Consider the following 18,507-nt stretch of genomic DNA (forward strand, 5'->3'; position numbering starts at 1 on the left):
TGAATCTGCCTCTCATCCTCTTTAAGCCACAAAACTCAGTGGCTTGCAGGATTTACAGGACTCTTCTGACAAGTTACTTCAATTGTCAACCACCCAACAGGTCTTAGCACAAGATTGCAGCCAAAAGTGTGTTGATAAACTACTGGATGGGTCTCTAAGGCTCTTGGATATCTGTGGTACTGCTAAAGATTGTCTTGTGCAGTCAAGAGAATCCGTGTACGAAATTCATTCAGCCATTAGAAGAAGAGGAGCTGAAGCTGCATTCACAGTTGTGGCTGGAAATTATTTGGCTTCCCGGAAGAATGTGAAGAAGGCAATTAGAAATGCCTTAGGAAATATCAAAGGAATAAGAAATGGCTTCACAGTTTCTTCTGAAGCCAAAGAAAATGACATTCTTAGCATGTTGACAGAAGCAGAAGCAGTCGCCGTGGGCACATTAGAATCTCTCTTGTCCTTCATTTCTGATCCAAAGGGACAATCAAAACAAAGCAGGTGGTCTGCAATTTCCAAGCTAATGAAGCCAAAAAGAGTAGCTTGTGACTCTCAGGAAATAGTCACAAATGAGTTTGAGAAGGTAGATTCAGCTTTGAAGTCTCTCATCAGTCAAAAGCATGCATCCCAGACAATTGCAAGGCGATTTGGAAACTTTGGAGATGTGCATTCAAGATCTTGAAATAGGAGTTGAATGCCTTTCAAGGAGACTTATCAGAAACAGAGTTTCCCTTCTCAACATCTTCAACAACTAGTTACACAAATTATTTAGGATAACCTTGGACACTCAAATTCAATTTTTCCCTCATGAGTGTCCCATACTTGTACATGAATGTGATTAATGATACTGTTCTTTTACTGGGTATATCTTATCTTGGAATCACGTTATTGCTTTTTGATCATCTTTCTTCTTTCCAACCTTGCGAATCTTGTCTCCATTTTTATGAAAAACAAAATAACCACATGTTAATTTCTGGTGAAACTGTAAATATACTATGTTTTACATTATAAACATGGATTTATTTCTACCAGAAACACATAGAATTCAATCATTCAATTCAAATCAAATGGAATCAAAGCATCCACATAAACGTCTGTGGCCAACACATGCACAGGTAAGTGGCTCAATTATTATATGGTATAATTGCGTTGAACAACGTGAACTTTGTTGCCTTTGTTCATTAGTCAATGGGCAACAAACTAGTATTCTCTATGTAATAATGGATCAACTTCACAGAGTTTTGCAAACACGCTTAACAATAATGCTAAAGATTATTTGGCAACACGTGGAGCAGATCATCATATGAAGTTATATGAATTTTTAATCTGCAAGGGGCAATTTAATTTGTACATTATATAGAGAAAGACATGAAACGTCACACTTGCATTTGTAATATAAATAGAATACAGATAAGACTATTGCAAGTTTGAATAAAAAAAACGAAATTCTTAGCTATAGTGTTCATGTTAATGAGATGGTGTTGATAAGTCTGACATTATTTGTGATCTGGATCAAGAATAGAGATCATTTAACTTACCTAGAACCTCATAGCTATAACCTAAAAGCATACAATCATAGGCCCCTTTTTTTGCCACAATTTCCCTTTATGGTAAAAAATAAAATCAAACTTAAGATGCACTGCATTTTATTTTTTTTGGGGGGGGGGGGGAAAAGAAAACCTTTTTCAGCTACGTAGGTAGTGAAATTTCACGAGGTACATAGGTTCTAATTTTTCATCTTAGATAAAGTCTCCCTTGGTAAATTTTATTAATTTATATATCATTTATTCATTTTTTAAATTTATTTTCTTTGTACTGTATTTGATTTGAGGTAAGTTTGGGCATAGATCCCATGCAAGATTCATATGTCACATGCCATGAAACTTGTATGCCAAGAACTCCAGATCTTTACTATCTTCTATTAGCAGGGAATCAATGAATTAAGTTTTGAGCACATAATAATTTGAGATGGTTTCTTGAAAATTCTATTTCACTGAGCTTGGATAAATGGTATGTCAGTTTCAAAGTAAAATCCTGCGTTGTAGGATATGAGGTTAGTTTTGAAACAAATATCACGAAATTGACAAACTTAATGACTTAGCACAAAGGTAAATGTTCAGAGAGAGAGAGGGGCAATCGACAACAAATATTCAGAGAATAGAAAACTAGATAACAGCCAAATGTTGAGTAAGAGTATTTAATTTATGTAAAAAGATAACAATAACTTCAATGTTTTGTATGTACAAGTGCATGTAAAAAGCTGATTTTGGTCAAAATTACAAAACTTTGTGACCAATTTGCACAACTAGTGATTGAGAATGTTAAGGAGGGCAACTCTAGTTTTGATAAATCTCTTGAAAAGTTTTTCAAGTCCTTCCACAACGTCTTGAATCACCAACTCCAATTCTTCCAACAGATTCTGCAAATTATCAAATTCTCTGACTTTCTTGTTGTGTGGAACACAAAGGCTTGTAATGCAGAATCTACTTTGGCAAATTCATTCTCATATGCTTCTTGTGTACAAGAAATCCTTTTGTTGTGCATTAGCTTGGAAACCAAAGACCAGTTGCTTGGCTTTGACTGTGTTGATGCAGAGATAAAACTCAACATTGACTCCAAAATCTGAAGAGTAATTATTTCCACATCTTTAAATAGGCTCACCAATTCTGGAGTTTTTTGACTCTTGTGCGAAGGAGAAAGCTTGCACTTATTTGAAGCACTCTTCAGATTTCCCAAGGCTTTGGAGATTGCCTTTTTGACTACCTTCCTAGAGGTCAAGTATTTTCTGACCTCTACAGTGATCTCCATTTCACCTCCTCTTTTTCTTCTCATGATTGATTGAACTTCCCTCGCACACTCCTTTGTATGCAACAATGAATCTTTGGCTGCAGTGCACGCGTCAAGGAGCCTAAGAGATCCATCCAAGAGTTTTTCAACCCAATTTTCTTGACTCTCTTGGACAAGTGCTTCTCGAGTAATGGAAAGTTGAACTAACTTTTCAACAGCTTCATGCAAATCCTGAAGGCCACTTAGTTTATGGCTAAATGAGGATGATGAAGAAGAAGAAGATGATAAAGATGTAGGAGTAGAAGCCTCTAATCTGCACAAATGTTCGTTGCATTGCAGAATAAGGGGGTGCGGTTTAGAGGGCAAGCTGTTTGATCGACAATGGTTATCAGAGGCAGCCATTTTTCCTCAAGAGGAGAAAAAAGAAGAGAAAGACCTGAGATTGAAGGTAAGATTGAATATACAGATCTACTTTCATTGCTTTGAGTTGGGTGCAATTTATATTTTTGGTACAGGGGACAAGAAGAATCTCATCTTAGCACATATCAACGAGTCCTAACCGATTGAGATTCAGATCCAAACTTCGCTCAGATATGTCAATGCACTTGTCTCCTGTATTATGACACCCCAACTCAGAGTCTTCCTTGTGTTGTTATATGCATATCAAAAGTTGCTTTTTTTATCTTCCAAACAGATAGTACATTCATTAAATGTGACTAGTCTTATACACGTGCAGATACGCGTAATGAGCAAATGTAAGATTTAAGGTAGCATAAATACGCTAACCAAATGGAAGATGGACATTTGTAGCAAACCTTAACAAGCATACGTGTCCACTTAACGTTATCTAGGTGTATGAACAAGCATACGCGTCCATTTAACGTTATCTAGGTGTATGACAGAATGAGTTTCTCTCCTGAAGGGACTATATGTTTAGGGAAACAAGCACTGATCAATTGTCCACACGCTAAGAAAATAAAGTGGCCCTGCACTGTCAAAAACTAAATTCACAGTAATCATTACTACACATTGTTCTCTTAGGAGAAGGAAATAGAAAATAAAGAACTGATGATTTTCTATGCCCAACGAAAAAAAAGGATACAGTAACTCTTCCGTTAAAACGTGTGGACAACCAGACTTGTTCTTAAAAATGGAGCTGCATATTACCCACACGTGATAGCTTTAGTTCTTTAAACTCCATGTTATCCCCTAAGGATTTGAATTTTGGAATCACATGGAGTTCCTGAAATATGTCATGTGCGAAGGGTGGAATCTTTCTGAGTTGTCTTGCATCCCCATCTCAACACAATTCATTGATATTAAGGAACTCACAACATCGTGATGGGGGCTTCTGTCTGCAAGAGAAGTAGCTGTTATAATTTTAATAGCTTCCAGTTTATGAATTTTCATGACCAGAACAAGATATATTAAGGGTAGAACAAAACTTCATGTTAAGATGTTGGCAATGGGTCATCTTTGAATAGTGAAAGGAGATGTTTATGCAATGTCCCCAGCTCAATTTTAGCTAATGAAACACACTTTTATATAAAAGAATGGTAGCCCCTGTCTAATTTTTTCTGTTGCAGGTTTTTCTTTTATTAATTTAGTAGTATATTCTTCATTTACGCGTGATATTAATTGCTCAAATGGTCTAGGAGACATGAGTCGGAAAAACGAACACAGAGCAGTGTCTTCCATGTGTTTGTTATGGTAGTGGATTGTCCTGTAAGAGAGAAGTTATTCTTTTTTCCATAAACAAATGGAAGTTTAGATGAGTTGGGCTGAGGCTCATGAGGGTAAGAAAATTTATGGTTAAAAAATTTGATGTGTTCTTGGTTAAAGTGCATACGGAGTTATGAAACATTGCCAAGTCAAGAGGTTGGAAATCTATTTAGGATCTCATCCCGAAGTAACTAGCAGAGTTGTCATGGGAAGTGTTTTCAGTTAATATATTGATATTTATAAAAGATGTGAAGTTGAAGTGGATCCGAGAATTCACCAAGTTATTGAGCCTGACTTTATGTCTTTGAGATTATTGGTATGAAAACATACAGGTTACGTTTGGTACGGAGTATTGAAAATGAGAGATAAGAATTAGGATTAGAGTTGAAAACATATGTTAAAAAGATACTTAGCGTGAGTGATTTCTTATCACATGGGATTAGGCAATCCCATATAGATAGAATTGGAGAATACCACCTCCCCTTATGGTATTCTCCAATCCCATATATATGGGTCTGTCTAATCCCAAACATCATACAATTACTTAAACTAAACATTTTTTTAATATAGCTTTATACTTCCAATCTCAATCCCTATTTCTCATTTTTAATATTTCGTACTAGACGGGACCGTAAAGTTTTACAGGGAAAAAAGGCACTGTTTTTTTTTTTTTTTTTGGTCACAGGAAGAATGACACTGTTTTGTTAATGGAAGAGAAGTCGGGCTAATAGATTAGGTATTTTTCTGAAGCATAACAAGTAAACTCGAAAAGTATCTTTAGACAGCTACGTTCGCGTATATATTTACACACACACACACACACACACCAAACCAAGAGATATGACACTGCAAAAGTTTGATGTCCCAATTAATACCAGTGATTGAGGATGTTGAGAAGAGCAACTCTAGTTTTAAGCAAATGCCTGAACAGAAACTCAAGCCCTTCTTCAAGGTCTCGGATTCGAGTTTCCAAATTTTCCAACTGGTTTTGAAGATTATTACTGTTGTCCCTCTTGCTTGTCAAGTTCAGCACAAAGCTCTGGATTGCATCATCAACTACTGAAAATTCATTTTCTTCTGCTTTTTGTGCACAAGCCACCCTTCTGGCGCGCACTGGCTTGGAAACCAAAAACCAGCTGTTTGGTTTTGCTTGTGTTGATCCAGAGATAAAATTCAAAAAGACTCAAATGTGGAAAGAGTCACCCCTCCAACTTCTCTTAATAAGCTAACCAAAGTACAAGTAGACGATGATGATAATGAGCTTCCTTTCTTAGCTATACCATTCATACTCTCCAAGGCTTTCAAGATGGCCTTTCTCACAACCTTCCTGGAAGTTCGAAACTTCTTAGCCCCCACTGTAAGTTCTACTTCACCATCTTTTCTTCTTTTTCCTCTCATGATCGACTGAAGTTCACGTGCGCGTTCTTTTGTATGAAGTAGAGAATCTTTGGCTGCAGTAGGCCCATCCAAGAGCTTTAAGGATCCACCCAAAAGCTCGTCCGCACTATTTTCGTGATGCTCATGGAGAATGGCTTCTTGGGTGAGAGGAAGTTGCACAAGTTTTTCAACAGAGTCATGGAGATCCTGCAAGCATCCTCGTTTTATAAAGTTTGCAACAATTGCTTGCTTGCAATTTTTTTTTGTTGGCCATGTTGCTGCGATTATGTCAGTTAAGGAAACTAGCATATGATTGTAGGACTGATCTGCCCGTGTGGGCAATGGCTTGGGTTCTTTCTTTTATTATTTATTTGTTTTGAGGGAACAAGCTCTGCGTAGAGACGCCAACGACTAAAAAAATAAAATAAAATCAAAGTTTGAACATTTACAGCTTAGCTCTGTGGCTCTACATATGATAATAAAAAATAATACATATAGATGTATCATTTATTTTAAATTAGATTATTAATTTAAGCAAAAATCTATGAAAAAGAAAATTATGTTATAAATAAAGAAGAAGAATAGAGAAGAAAAGAAGACCAATAAGAGAAAGTATTTCATATTCCATTTAAGGGTGCTCAATATATTATACATAGCTTCTATTTATAGGCATAACTTTACATTTTTGATAGAATCTACAGATAACATAATAATAAAAAATAATTGTAGATAATGGGAATAATAAGAGATATTGAAGATACTGGGATATAAGAAAAATAATGGTAGATATATGGATATTCATAACACTCCCCTTTAAATGTCCATAACTAAATATGTGCCTCATTAAAAAAACTTCTACTAAGAAAAATCTTATGGGACAAAAACCTAGTAGAAGAAAAAAGAGTGTAACATTTATTAATATATTTCATAGTTCTACCTCGTTAAAAACCTTGCTAGAAAAACCCAATGGGAAAAACCATAGGCAAAGGAAAGAAGAGTACAGCATGCATTTACTCCCCCTCTTGACAACGTCAGTTGATATCCCTGAGTCTGTGAAGGTCCAATGTCATGAACTAGCCTCTCAAACGTGGTGGCTGGAAGTAACTTAGTGAGTAGATCTACTAAATTTTCACTGAAACGAATTTGTTGGATATTAATTTTGCCATCCTTTTGGTGGTCACAAGTGAAGAAGAATTTTGGTGAGATATGCTTTATTCTATCTCTTTTAATGTGCCCTTCCTTTAATTGGGTAATATAGGCAATATTGTCTTCGTATAGTATTGTTGGAATCATTTTACCAAAAAATAAGCCACAAGTAGTTCGTGTGTGATGTATTAAAGACCTTAACCATACACATTCCCGACTTGTTTTATGCATTGCTAGAATCTCTACATGGTTAGATGATGTGACTGATATAGTTTGTTTCATAGATCGTCATGAAATGGCTGTACCACCACATGTGAATAGATAATTTGTTTGTGATTTACTAACATGTGGGTCAGATCGAAATCCAACATCTGCATAGCCAATAAGATTGTTCTTGGGTGCATTCAAATAAAATAATTCCATGTCCAATTTACCTTTAAGATAAGGAAGGATGTGTTTAACTCCATTCCACCCTTAAGATAATAAAGGATGTGTTTAACTCCATTCCAATGCCTTCGTGTTGGTGAAAAACTATATCTTGCTAGTAAGTTAACTGCAAATGATGTATTAGGTCATGTACAATTAGCAAGATACATTAGTGCTCTAATTACATTAAGATATGGTACTTCTGGACCAAGTAACTCTTCACCACCTTTTTTCCCTATTGCTCGAGGTCTAAAAGAGTCCTTATCTACTTCTAAAGATCTTACAATCATTAGAGTACATAATGAATGTAATTTATCCATTTAAAAACATTGTAGGATCTTTTTTGTATAAGTTTCTTAATACACACAAATTTCATTTTCCAAATACTCAATTTGTAATCCGAGGCAAAATTTTGTTCTTCTTAGATCCTTCATTTCAAATTCTTTCTTTAGGCAATTCACTACCTTTTCAAGCTTTTCAGAAGTTCTAATAATATTTATATCATCAACATATACAGCGATTGTAACAAACTCATTTCCTGATCTTTTTATAAAAATGCATGGGCATATTACATCATTTTTATACCCTTCCCTCGATAGATACTCACTAAGCCTGTTATACCACATTCGCCCTAATTTCTTTAATCCATATAGGGATTTGTTTAACTTAATTAAGTATCCTTCTTGAGAGCTTGAATTGTATGCTTCTAGCAATTTCAGTATTTAACGAATCTCATATAAATGTCATAGTCGAGTGTGCCATACAAATAGGTTGTAACAACATTCATTAGATGCAAATTGAGCCCTTTATTTACTGCAAGGCTAATCAAATATCGAAAAGTCATTGCATCCACTATTAATGAATAAGTTTCTTCAAAACCGATACCAGGTCTTTACATAAACCCTTAGGCAACAAGTGAGGCCTTGCATCTTATGATTTCACCTTTTTCATTTCTCTTTTGCACAAAAACTCATTTATATCCAATTGGTTTTACATCTTCAAGTGTGAGGACTATGGTCCAAAAACTTTCGTTGTTCTAGCAATTTTAATTCTACCTTAATCGCATCTTTCCATTTTGGCCAATCTTTTCTTTGTTTACATTAACTAATTGACTTTGGTTTATGATTCTTATTATCATTCATCATATCAAGCACTACATTATAAGAGAAAATATCATCGATGTCGATTTCACTTCAATCCCATCGTATCCCATTCATAACATAACTAATTAAGATCTCATCATTTTCACATATTTCATGTACCTGACTTTCTGTGAGAATTAGGACATTAGCATTGTCTAATGACTCTTTTGGAGTTGCTAACTTTTCTAAATTATTCTCGACTAGGCCATCTATACTTTTAGCTCTTTTTTTCTTTCAAGGATTTTTATCTTTAGAATTGATGGGCCTGCCACGCTTCATGTGTGCTTTAGAATCATTCACAACTGGTTGTCCATCAGGAACATCAATTTTAATAGGAGCATTAACAGATGGAATATGTGACTTTGTTACTCCCTTCAGGTCAATAAATGCATCTAGTAATTGATTAGCTAAACTTAGTAAATTGACTATTTTTTGAACTTCTAGTTCACATTCTTTTGTGCGAGGATCAAGATGAGAGAGTGATAATTCTTTTCAGATAATATCCTTTTCCAACTTCTTATTTTCTTCCCTTATTGTTGGAAAAACTGACTCATCAAAATAACAATCAGTAAATCGAGTCGTGAATGAATCTCCTGTTAACGGTTCTAGATACTTTTTATAACAGGAGATTCATATCCAACATATATTCTCATTCTTCTTTGAGGACCCATCTTGGTACATTGTAGGGGAGTAATTGGAACATATACAATACATCCAAAGGTTCTTAGATGGGAAATATTGGGTTCCTGACCAAAAACTAATTGTAAAAGGAAGGATTTGAGATAACTTGTTGGCCTAATGTGAATTAACATTGCTGCATGTAAAATTACATGTCCCCAAGCAGAAATTGAGAGATTTAATCTCATAAGTAATGGTCTTGCAATTAATTGTAAATATTTGATCAATGATTGTGCAAGTCCATTTTGTGTGTGTACATGAGCGACAAGATGTTCAACATCAATTTCAAGAAACATACGATACTCATTGAAAGCTTGTGAAGTAAATTCACCAGCATTATCAAGACATATTTTCTTAATGGGAAAATCAGAGAAATATGCTTTTAATCTAATTAATTGAACCAATAATCTTGTGAATACCAGGTTACACGAAGATAATAAACAGACATGAGACCATCTTGTTGATGTATCAATCAGACCCATAAAATATCGAAATGGTCTGCATAGTGGGTGTATTGGTCCATAAATATCTCCCTGTATGCGTTCTAGAAAAGTAAGAGGCTCACTTTCTAGTTTTCCTGGTGATGGCTAACCAATTAACTTTCCCTTAGAACATGCATTACATGAGAAAACATTAGATTGTGGTTTGTTGACTTTTCAATGAATGTTCACATGAATTCTCAATTATTTTTTGCATTATAATTGTTACGGGATGGTCTAACTAGTCATGTCAAACATTAAATTTGTTATCATTTGTAAACTGCTAGTTTATAATGATATGTACTTCAATTGTACTAATAATTATGTAGTACAAACCAAAAGAAAATGCAGGCAATCTTTCTAGTATGTATTTTTTTTAAAAGAGGTTGATTTTGTAATAGCAAGATATTCTTGATTTTTCTCAATTATTGTTTCGATATGGTATCTATTCTTGCAGATATCCTTGAAACTCAACAAATTTCTTTTAGACTTAGTTGAGTAAAATGCACTATCAATGTATAATATTGTTCCTCCAGATAATAATATATTAGCTCTTCTGTAGCCTTCAATCAGTTTTGCACTTCTAGATATAGTCTGAATGTTGGCTTCTTGCATTACCAAAGAAGAGAAATACTTTTTATTTCTAAGTATTGTATGAGTTGTTGCACTATCAATAAGACATAAATCTTCATGATTGACGTCAATAGGAACCATTTTTCGTTACAAGGAACATAGTTAAGAGAGGGGAAGGGAAGAAAACAAAATTAATAAAAGGAAAATACTCATAATTTTATTAATCTGGAAACATAACAACATTGAAAGTAGAAACTTTGTAAAAGAAGATGGGAAAAAAAACTAAGTCATAGAAATTTAACTTCACTAAAGATCAACTTTCCATTAGGATCAGCAAAGAAATCAGCAATATCCAAATAAGTGACATCCATCTTGCCATAATCAGAATCGCCCTCTGCATCAACAAAATTGGTTTCTACCCTTAGCATTATGCTATTGCCTTTACTTTTATTTCTAAGCGATTCTTGACAAAGGTCAACCCAATGTTTCGATATACGATAGGTACATGACTAATGATCATTTCCACCACAACGATAACACGAATCTTTAGAGTGGTTATTACTTCCACTAGTCTTTCTTTTGTGATTCTCATCATTCTTTACTCTCTTTGAGTAGGAATTTGAACTACCCCGATTACGACCACGACCACGTCCATGGTCAATGCGACGACCGCATGCACGTCCATGTCCTCGCCCCATGACTACGTGTTGGTCCATTTACTGCTACATTCGCTTATGGGAATGGAGTGGACTTGATTGGACGAGATTCATGATTTTTGATTAAAAACTCATTATTTTGCTCAGCTACAAGAAGGCAAGAAATTAGTTCAGAATACTTTTTAAAGCCTTTTTCATGATATTGCTGTTGCAGGAGTACATTGGATACATGAAATGTGGAGAATGTTTTCTCTAACATGTCTTCATCAGTGACTTTTTCTCCAAATAATTTTAGTTGAGAATTGATTCTAAATATCACAGAATTATACTCACTAACATATTTAAAATATGGTAGGCACAAGTACATTCATTCATAACGAGTTTTGGGAGAATGATAGTTTTCTAGTAGTCATACGTTTTTTTTTCAAATTGTTCCAAAGAACAAGTGGGTATTTAGTGGTCAAATATTCCATTTTTAGTCTTTCATGCAAATGATGGTATGAAAAGATCATGACTTTAGCCTTTTCTTAATTAGATGTCTTATTTTCTTCCTTAATTATGTCTCCCAAACCAGTGGCATTTAGGTAAATTTTCGCATCTAATATCCAAGATAAGTGGTTCTTCCCAATGATATTAAGAGCAATAACCTCAATTTTTGTAAGGTTTGACATGGTAACACTATCACAAAAGATAATATTAAAAAAAAATTGGCATGTATGCAAATTACAATGCTCTTTGTTAATAAGAAGAAAAAGAATCATAAATTACCAGAAGGAAACAAATGAAAAGAAAATTAAATGAGAAAGGGACAAAATTTGGTATATTGTCTCCATGGATATAAGCATTTAAAAAAAATAACAAATAAACAATAAATATTTCTCAAAAATAAATATATACATCACTTCTAGTCATTTAATGAGATAAAATCAAATTTGAATGACTTCTAGTCATGAATTAAAAATTATATGGCTTCTAGCCATATGTTAGAAAATCAAAATTATGACTTTTGGTTATTAAAATTGAAAAATTAAAGTTATAAGAAAGAAAAGTTTTTATGGCTTCTGGCCATAAAATAAAAAATAAAGTTTTATGGTTTTTGGTCATAAAATAAAAAAAGACTATAAGAAATGATAACAAAGTTTTTATAGTTTCTAGTCATAAAGTAGAAAATAAAGTTTTATGGCTTTTAGCCGTAAGAAAGAAAACAAATTTTTTATGACTTTTTGCTATAAAGTAGAAAATAAAGTTTTATGATTTCTGGACATAAAAAAGTATAACAAAGTTTTATAACTTTTGATCATAAAATAGAAAATAAAATTTTATGACTTCTAATTATAAAATAAAATAAGAAATAGATTCTACTCAATAATATCTCCAGTGATGCCGGAGAAGAACAAATCATGGGAGTGCTTAGTGCCGGTGGATCTGGCAAATCCACCCTCATTGAATCCCTCGCCAATCGCATCTCCAAAAAAGCCCCGTTACCTTAAACGGTGAGGCTTTCGAATTCGGACTTCTCAAGGTGATTTCCGCTTACGTCATGCAAGCTGACCTTCCCTTCCCCATGCTCACAGTGAACAATCTAAAATAGGGCTTCAAGGCATTTTGGATATATATTTAATGCCTCTTTAAAGCGATGATCGCCAAACATGGTGTACAATAATAGGAAGAAGATCAAAGTACTATATTTTTGTTAGAACACTCGTGCTAATAACGTTTTATAATTAAAGAAGAAGAATAGAAAAGATAAGAAAATTAATAAGAGTGAGTATTTCATATTCCATTGAAAAATACTCAATACATCATACATAACCTTTGTTTATAGGCACAGCTTTATATTTTTGATGGAATCTACAGAAAACATAATAATAAAAGATAATTGCAGATAACGGGAATAAGAAGAGATATTAAAAATATTGAGAGATAATGGAGATAATGATGGATATATGAATATCTATAAAGATATTATATTCATAACAATTTATTAATTATCTTATTTTATTTCTTCATAGTAAATAACACATGTATAAATTTGATATATTAAATACTTTTATTATAAAAATGGGAAAAATTATAATTATTGATGACGAAAAAACAATTATGCAAAAAGTAATACTTTGATCACAAACACCAAAAAAAAAACCCTTTTTTTTTTTCCTCTTTTGATAGTACAGTGAACTGAATGTCTTTCACCACGACCATATACGGTGACCAATAGATCTTCCTTGAGAATTAGTGGGGTTTCTATGACCTCACAACCATTAATTTCTATTTTCAATGGAGATAAATACGAGTTTTGGTCTATCAAGATGAAGACGCTCTTACCATCTCAAGACCTATGGGATTTGGTTGAAGACAACCAATGACGATTGAAGGAAACTAAGAAGCAAGATGCAAAGGCTTTATTTTTCCTCCTGCAAGTCATGTATGACAACCTTTTCCTTTTTCTAGAGTCGCTTCCGCAGCGACTTCTAACGAGGCATGACAGATTTTGAAAACTGAGTTTTAGCCCTCACAAAGTAAACTCTGTAAAACTACAGGCACTTCATCGTAAATTTGAGAATCTCTGTACATTAGAGTTTGGGAGATGAACAAAAGGAATCTGATCTTAACTCATCTTGGCGACTGCTTATAGGTTTAGATTCAGATCCAACATTACATCAGAAATTTTAAATTTTTAATCCAGCGTCTCCGGTAAAATATCATTACAGCTCAGATTTTATTTTTTTTAATCCCATTACAGAAAATTACATTTGTATTTTCATTTAATCCAGATCATAAGTGACCTTGCCATATCTTGCTTCATTTCTAGGTAATGTCATGCTTATATAAATTAATCTCCTGCAAGTAGAGGTTTCATATAAGTGTGACTTATCTGCTGCACGAGTGGGCAAAAATCATAACTAATATATTGAGTATGGACTGACTTCTATGGCTTTCACTTAACTAGAAATTAAAGCAAACTAACCAGCACGTTGTTCATTGCACACTCATAGGATAGAACTTGAATCAATTATCCATGCATGTGCAGGCAATTATAGTTGTTCTGATTGTTTAATCAACTTGGCAGGATTTGTTATATTGACAAAGCAGGTAAGGATTCAAATTGACTAGAATAATTGAACAAAATGCATGGGTTTAGGACTATTTTATTTTCAATTATTGTGGTAATTTGGTAGGAGGAAAAGGTTATCTTCTGACTTTAGTTTCTCATATTAAACTTTAGTTAGTTGTTGGGATTAGTTATAAAGTTTTCATGATCATTATTTAATTATCAACCTAATGACAATTGCAAGGCTGGCAGATATGATTAAGATTCAAACTTTGAATCCCATGGGTGGCACAAAAGTGGGTTTGCTGAACATACTAAATATTATGTTTTACTCATCCTCCTTTGTCCTTCGTTTTGTTTGCTTTCTCTCTTAGAAATGAAATAGAATTTATTTGAAGCAGAAACCTAGCAATAGGGTGGTTAATTGGTAGATTAAATGAGACAACAGAATAATCCTCTACTGTTCCTTTTCATTTGCTTTAAGAAGCAGGTTGACCAAGAAAATTGAGATTATTCTCCTTTCTAACTCAAATTAATCCCAAGATTTTTTCCCCCCTCACTAACAGGGGACAAAAATTCGAGAACCTATTATAGGTTCTATCTGTGTACGTTCTGATCGCCGACCAATATTAGGTCCATTTGAAAAACTGACATTGGCAAAGCTGGAAAGAAGAAAAACATATATTCAGCAAAAGGAAAGTATCATTAATCACATTTATGTACAAGTGTGAGACACTCATGGGGAAAATTGAATTTGAGTGTCCAAGATTATCCTAAATATTTTGTGTAACTAGTTGTTGAAGATGTTGAGAAGAGAAACTCTAGTTCTAATAAGTTTTCTTGAAAGGCATTCAACTCCTCTTTCTAGATCTTGAATGCACATCTCCAAATTTTCCAAATCGCCTTGAAGATTGTTTTGACTGACGAGGGATTTCAAAGCTTCATCTACCTTCTCCAATTCATTTGTGCCAATTTCTTGAGAGTCACAAGAAACTCTTTTTGGCTGCATCAGCTTGGAGATTGCTGACCATCTGTTCTGTTTTAAGTGTCCCTTTGTACCAGAAATGAAGCACACCAAAGATTCTAATGTGCTCATGGTGACTGCTTCTGCTTCATTTAGCATGCTAAGCATGTCATTTTCTTTGTTTGGAGAAGAAACTATGAGATCCATTTTTCTTCCTCTGAAACTTCCCAAGACCTTACAAATTGCCTTCTTCATCTTCTTCCTAGAAGCCAAGTATTCGCCAACCGCAATCGCAAGTCCATTTTTTGAACCTCTCCTTCTACGGATGACTGACTGAAGCTCTTGCAAGCTTTCCTTTGATTGAAGCAGGAAATCTTTGGCTATGCTACATACATCCAAGAGCCTTGCAGATCCATCAAGTAGTTCATCAAAGGTTTTGCTGCTGAACTCTCTTGCAAAGTCTTGTTGGGTGGTTGGTAATTGAAGAACCTTATCAATGCAATCATGTAAATCCTGTAAGCCACTGAGTTTGTGGCTTTGAGATGAAGAAGAGGAAGAAGAGGCAGATTCAGAAGATTTCAATCGGCTAAGATGCTCCTCAAATTGTGATACAAGAGGGTGGGGTGCAGAGGGCAAGCTGTTAGATCTTATATGTAAAGAGCTCTTTAAGCTTGAATCAGAGGATGCCATTTTATCTTCTCAGAAAATAGAGGCTACAAGATGATGAATATACGGTTTGTTCTGATCTCTTGTGTGTTTCAGCGGTAGGCATCTTCTCCTTATATATCCAAGGATAAGATGGAGACAAAAAGAATATTTTTCTTTTTCAAATGTCCCAAAGTGAGCATGCAATGATATCTTCTTGATATGATTCTTAGAGTTGCTTTTACGTTGTTTGCCCAATGCTTCCCATGCCCCAGATTGGCCAACTCATTACTTAGTTTTTGATACGGGAATCACAATAATGCATATGCAATTGGAGTGGGCATCAAAATTTGGTCTTCTGTCTGTGGGAAGAGTTGTTTCTATCGTAATATAATCTGTGTTCTATGAACTTGTATGCCTGGAAGATACATACAGCTGTAGTTTACAGGAAATAGGAATCAAACATTGGTGAAATATGGATGGCTATGTTATGCAGTTGTCTCAATTCATTGTTCATTAATTAAGGAGCAATGAATCCATAAGATGAGTTGAATGAATAATTAAAAAGACAAGCCAGAAGTTGGCTCTGTTAGGTACTCTGTTTCAGTGGACGCTCCCCTGATGAGATATAATCATTTTAATATAGAGATAAGGCAATAAAAAAATCATAAAAAGATGTCAACTTGAAAACTGAAGATGTCCCAATTCTGTTATTTCGAAGGTAATGAGACGGATAATCAGAGGATGAGGTGTTAATGTTGGAGCCATTCTGCCATTCATCCATCTCATAATTCTATTCCAAAAACATATTAGCTTTATCAAATGCGGCTGCTTATGACTACCACAAGTCCAATGCCAAATTTTGCTGATTCCAAGGTAAAAACTGAAATTCATGATGATTAAAGAGTGAGTGAATTAAGAAGCCAGCTTCGTCTGATGAAGATGACAATGAATCAGTAAACTATCTTCAGAGACTATGAAGAGGCAACTTGAAGATACCTTGAGAGAGGTCACAAAATTGATGCTAGGATGCTAATTTGAGAGTATATACTTGGCTGTAAAAATAAGCCAAGTGGGAGAGGACATTCATATTTTGCAACCTATAGAGTCCTCGTATTCCTTTTCATTCTATTTTTTCTCTTTCGTTGGGATTTTACTGCTTTCTGTTGCTCAATGAATGTAGGTCTGATCTTCAAATAATCTCCGAAATGTCAATACAATGTCTTTATAGGAACATCCAACTCAGATCTCATATTTTTATTCAACCCCACGTTTGCAATAATCATACCTTTATGTCCCTTAACGTAGGACGTCGGTAGTTGACCAAAGAAAATAACTAGTTACTTATAGGTTTGTCCTTGTACTTTCAAATAACCACCACGTTGTTTATTGCACTTATAGCTAATAAAAATATGGGATAATTACTCTTAAATGTGAAAGCAATAAAATATTGTCCGGTTGCTTTCATTTGAGTTGGCTTGAAAGATAGAAGCACGTGTCGGTTTTAATAAAAACTATGGCTGCCAATTATTTTCTTCGACTAATGCTCTTGCTAAACCTTTATGATTTTACTGTCTGAGTTTGTGACAGAAATAAAACCATGTCTGTAAAGTAAAACCAGATATGGAATAATGTTATATTTTCAGACTGAATAAATGAAGACATAGTGTCTTCTTCCTAATTCCCATTTCCCAAAATTGTGCTGAATTTCCAGGTTATAATAATTATTCTCATATTCTTAAACGGAGAACAAAAGCAGTGAAAAACTGAGATTTTTTTTTTTTGGAGGTTAGAAAGAAGATGGATGACCAAATAACAATGGTGTGATCCTGAGTTAATATATATTCAGTAATAAAATAGCATTTTTATCAGTAAAAGAACTGTATCATTAATCCCATTCATGTACAAGTATGAAACACTCCTGGGAGAAAATTGAATTTGAGTGTCCAAGGTTATCCTAAATAATATGTGTAACTAGTTGTTGAAGATGTTGAGCAGGGAAACTCTGTTTCTGATAAGTTTCCTTGAAAGGCATTCAATTCCTATTTCTAGATCTTGAATGCACGTCTCCAAATTTTCCAAATCGCCTTGAAAATTGTTCGTGGATGCATGCTTTTGACTGATGAGAGACTTTAGAGCTGAATCTACCTTCTCAAATTCATTTATGATTATTTCTTGCGAGTCACAAGCTACTCTTTTTGGCTTCATCAACTTCGAAATTGCAGACCAGCTGGTTTGTTTTGATTGTCCCTTTGGATTGGAGATGAAGTACAACAAAGATTCTAATGTGCTCACGGTGATTGCTTCTGCTTCTTTCAACATGCTAAGCATCTCATTTTCTTTGGCTTCAGAAGAAACTGTAAACTGATTTCTTATTCCTTTGAGATTCCCTAAGGCATTTCTAATTGCTTTCTTCACATTCTTCCTGGAAGCCAAATAATTTCCAACCGCAGTAGTGAATGCAGCTTCAGCTCCTCTTCTTCTAACTACTGACTGAACTTCGCGTACAGACTCCTTTGACTGCACAAGACAATCTTTAGCAGTACAACAGATATCCAAGAGCCTTAGAGACCCATCTAGTAGTTCATCAACCCATTTTTGACTTAAATCTCGTGCTAAGACCTCTTGGGTGGTTGACAATTGAAGAAACTTGTCAGAAGAGTCCTGTAAATCCTGCAAGCCACTGAGTTTGTGGCTTAAAGAGGATGAAGAAGAGGCAGAATCAGAAGACTTTAATCTGTTCAGGTGCTCCTCAAATTGTGATACAAAGGGGTGAGGTGCAGAGGGAAAGCTATTAGAGCGTATATGAGAAATGGCTGCCATTTTCTTTTATTAGAAGACTTGGAAATGAGAAATGTAATTTCTTCTA

General features: G+C 34.4%; 2 protein-coding genes and 3 pseudogenes across 2 annotated transcripts; 1 reads left to right on the top strand and 4 right to left on the bottom strand.

Moving 5' to 3' along the window:
- The first annotated feature begins 49 nt into the window (after window positions 1-49).
- LOC114712519 (uncharacterized) lies at window positions 50-746 on the top strand (annotated as a pseudogene).
- Window positions 747-2,296: 1,550 nt separating this feature from the next.
- Window positions 2,297-3,180, bottom strand: LOC114712490 (uncharacterized; annotated as a pseudogene).
- A 2,188-nt stretch (window positions 3,181-5,368) lies between these two features.
- Window positions 5,369-6,186, bottom strand: LOC114712492 (uncharacterized; annotated as a pseudogene).
- An 8,633-nt stretch (window positions 6,187-14,819) lies between these two features.
- Window positions 14,820-15,401, bottom strand: LOC114712489 (uncharacterized). The gene has a single exon (XM_028897037.1). The coding sequence runs from the start codon at window positions 15,246-15,248 to the stop codon at window positions 14,820-14,822; it is 429 nt and encodes a 142-aa protein (XP_028752870.1). The 5' UTR covers window positions 15,249-15,401.
- A 2,211-nt stretch (window positions 15,402-17,612) lies between these two features.
- LOC114712493 (uncharacterized) lies at window positions 17,613-18,461 on the bottom strand. The gene has a single exon (XM_028897038.1). It carries the CDS (start codon window positions 18,459-18,461, stop codon window positions 17,613-17,615), a length of 849 nt encoding a protein of 282 aa, XP_028752871.1.
- Between the last annotated feature and the right edge of the window lie 46 nt (window positions 18,462-18,507).

Source organism: Neltuma alba, unplaced genomic scaffold (assembly GCF_004799145.2).
Source record: "Neltuma alba isolate B1F8T4 unplaced genomic scaffold, ASM479914v2 tig00011367_pilon, whole genome shotgun sequence".
NCBI lineage: Eukaryota > Viridiplantae > Streptophyta > Magnoliopsida > Fabales > Fabaceae > Neltuma > Neltuma alba.

What these genes read in the sequence shown, in the direction of transcription:
- LOC114712493 (XM_028897038.1), bottom strand. Translation starts at nt 18,461, where the DNA reads ATGGCAGCCATTTCTCATATACGCTCTAATAGCTTTCCCTCTGCACCT.
- LOC114712489 (XM_028897037.1), bottom strand. Translation starts at nt 15,248, where the DNA reads ATGAAGAAGGCAATTTGTAAGGTCTTGGGAAGTTTCAGAGGAAGAAAA.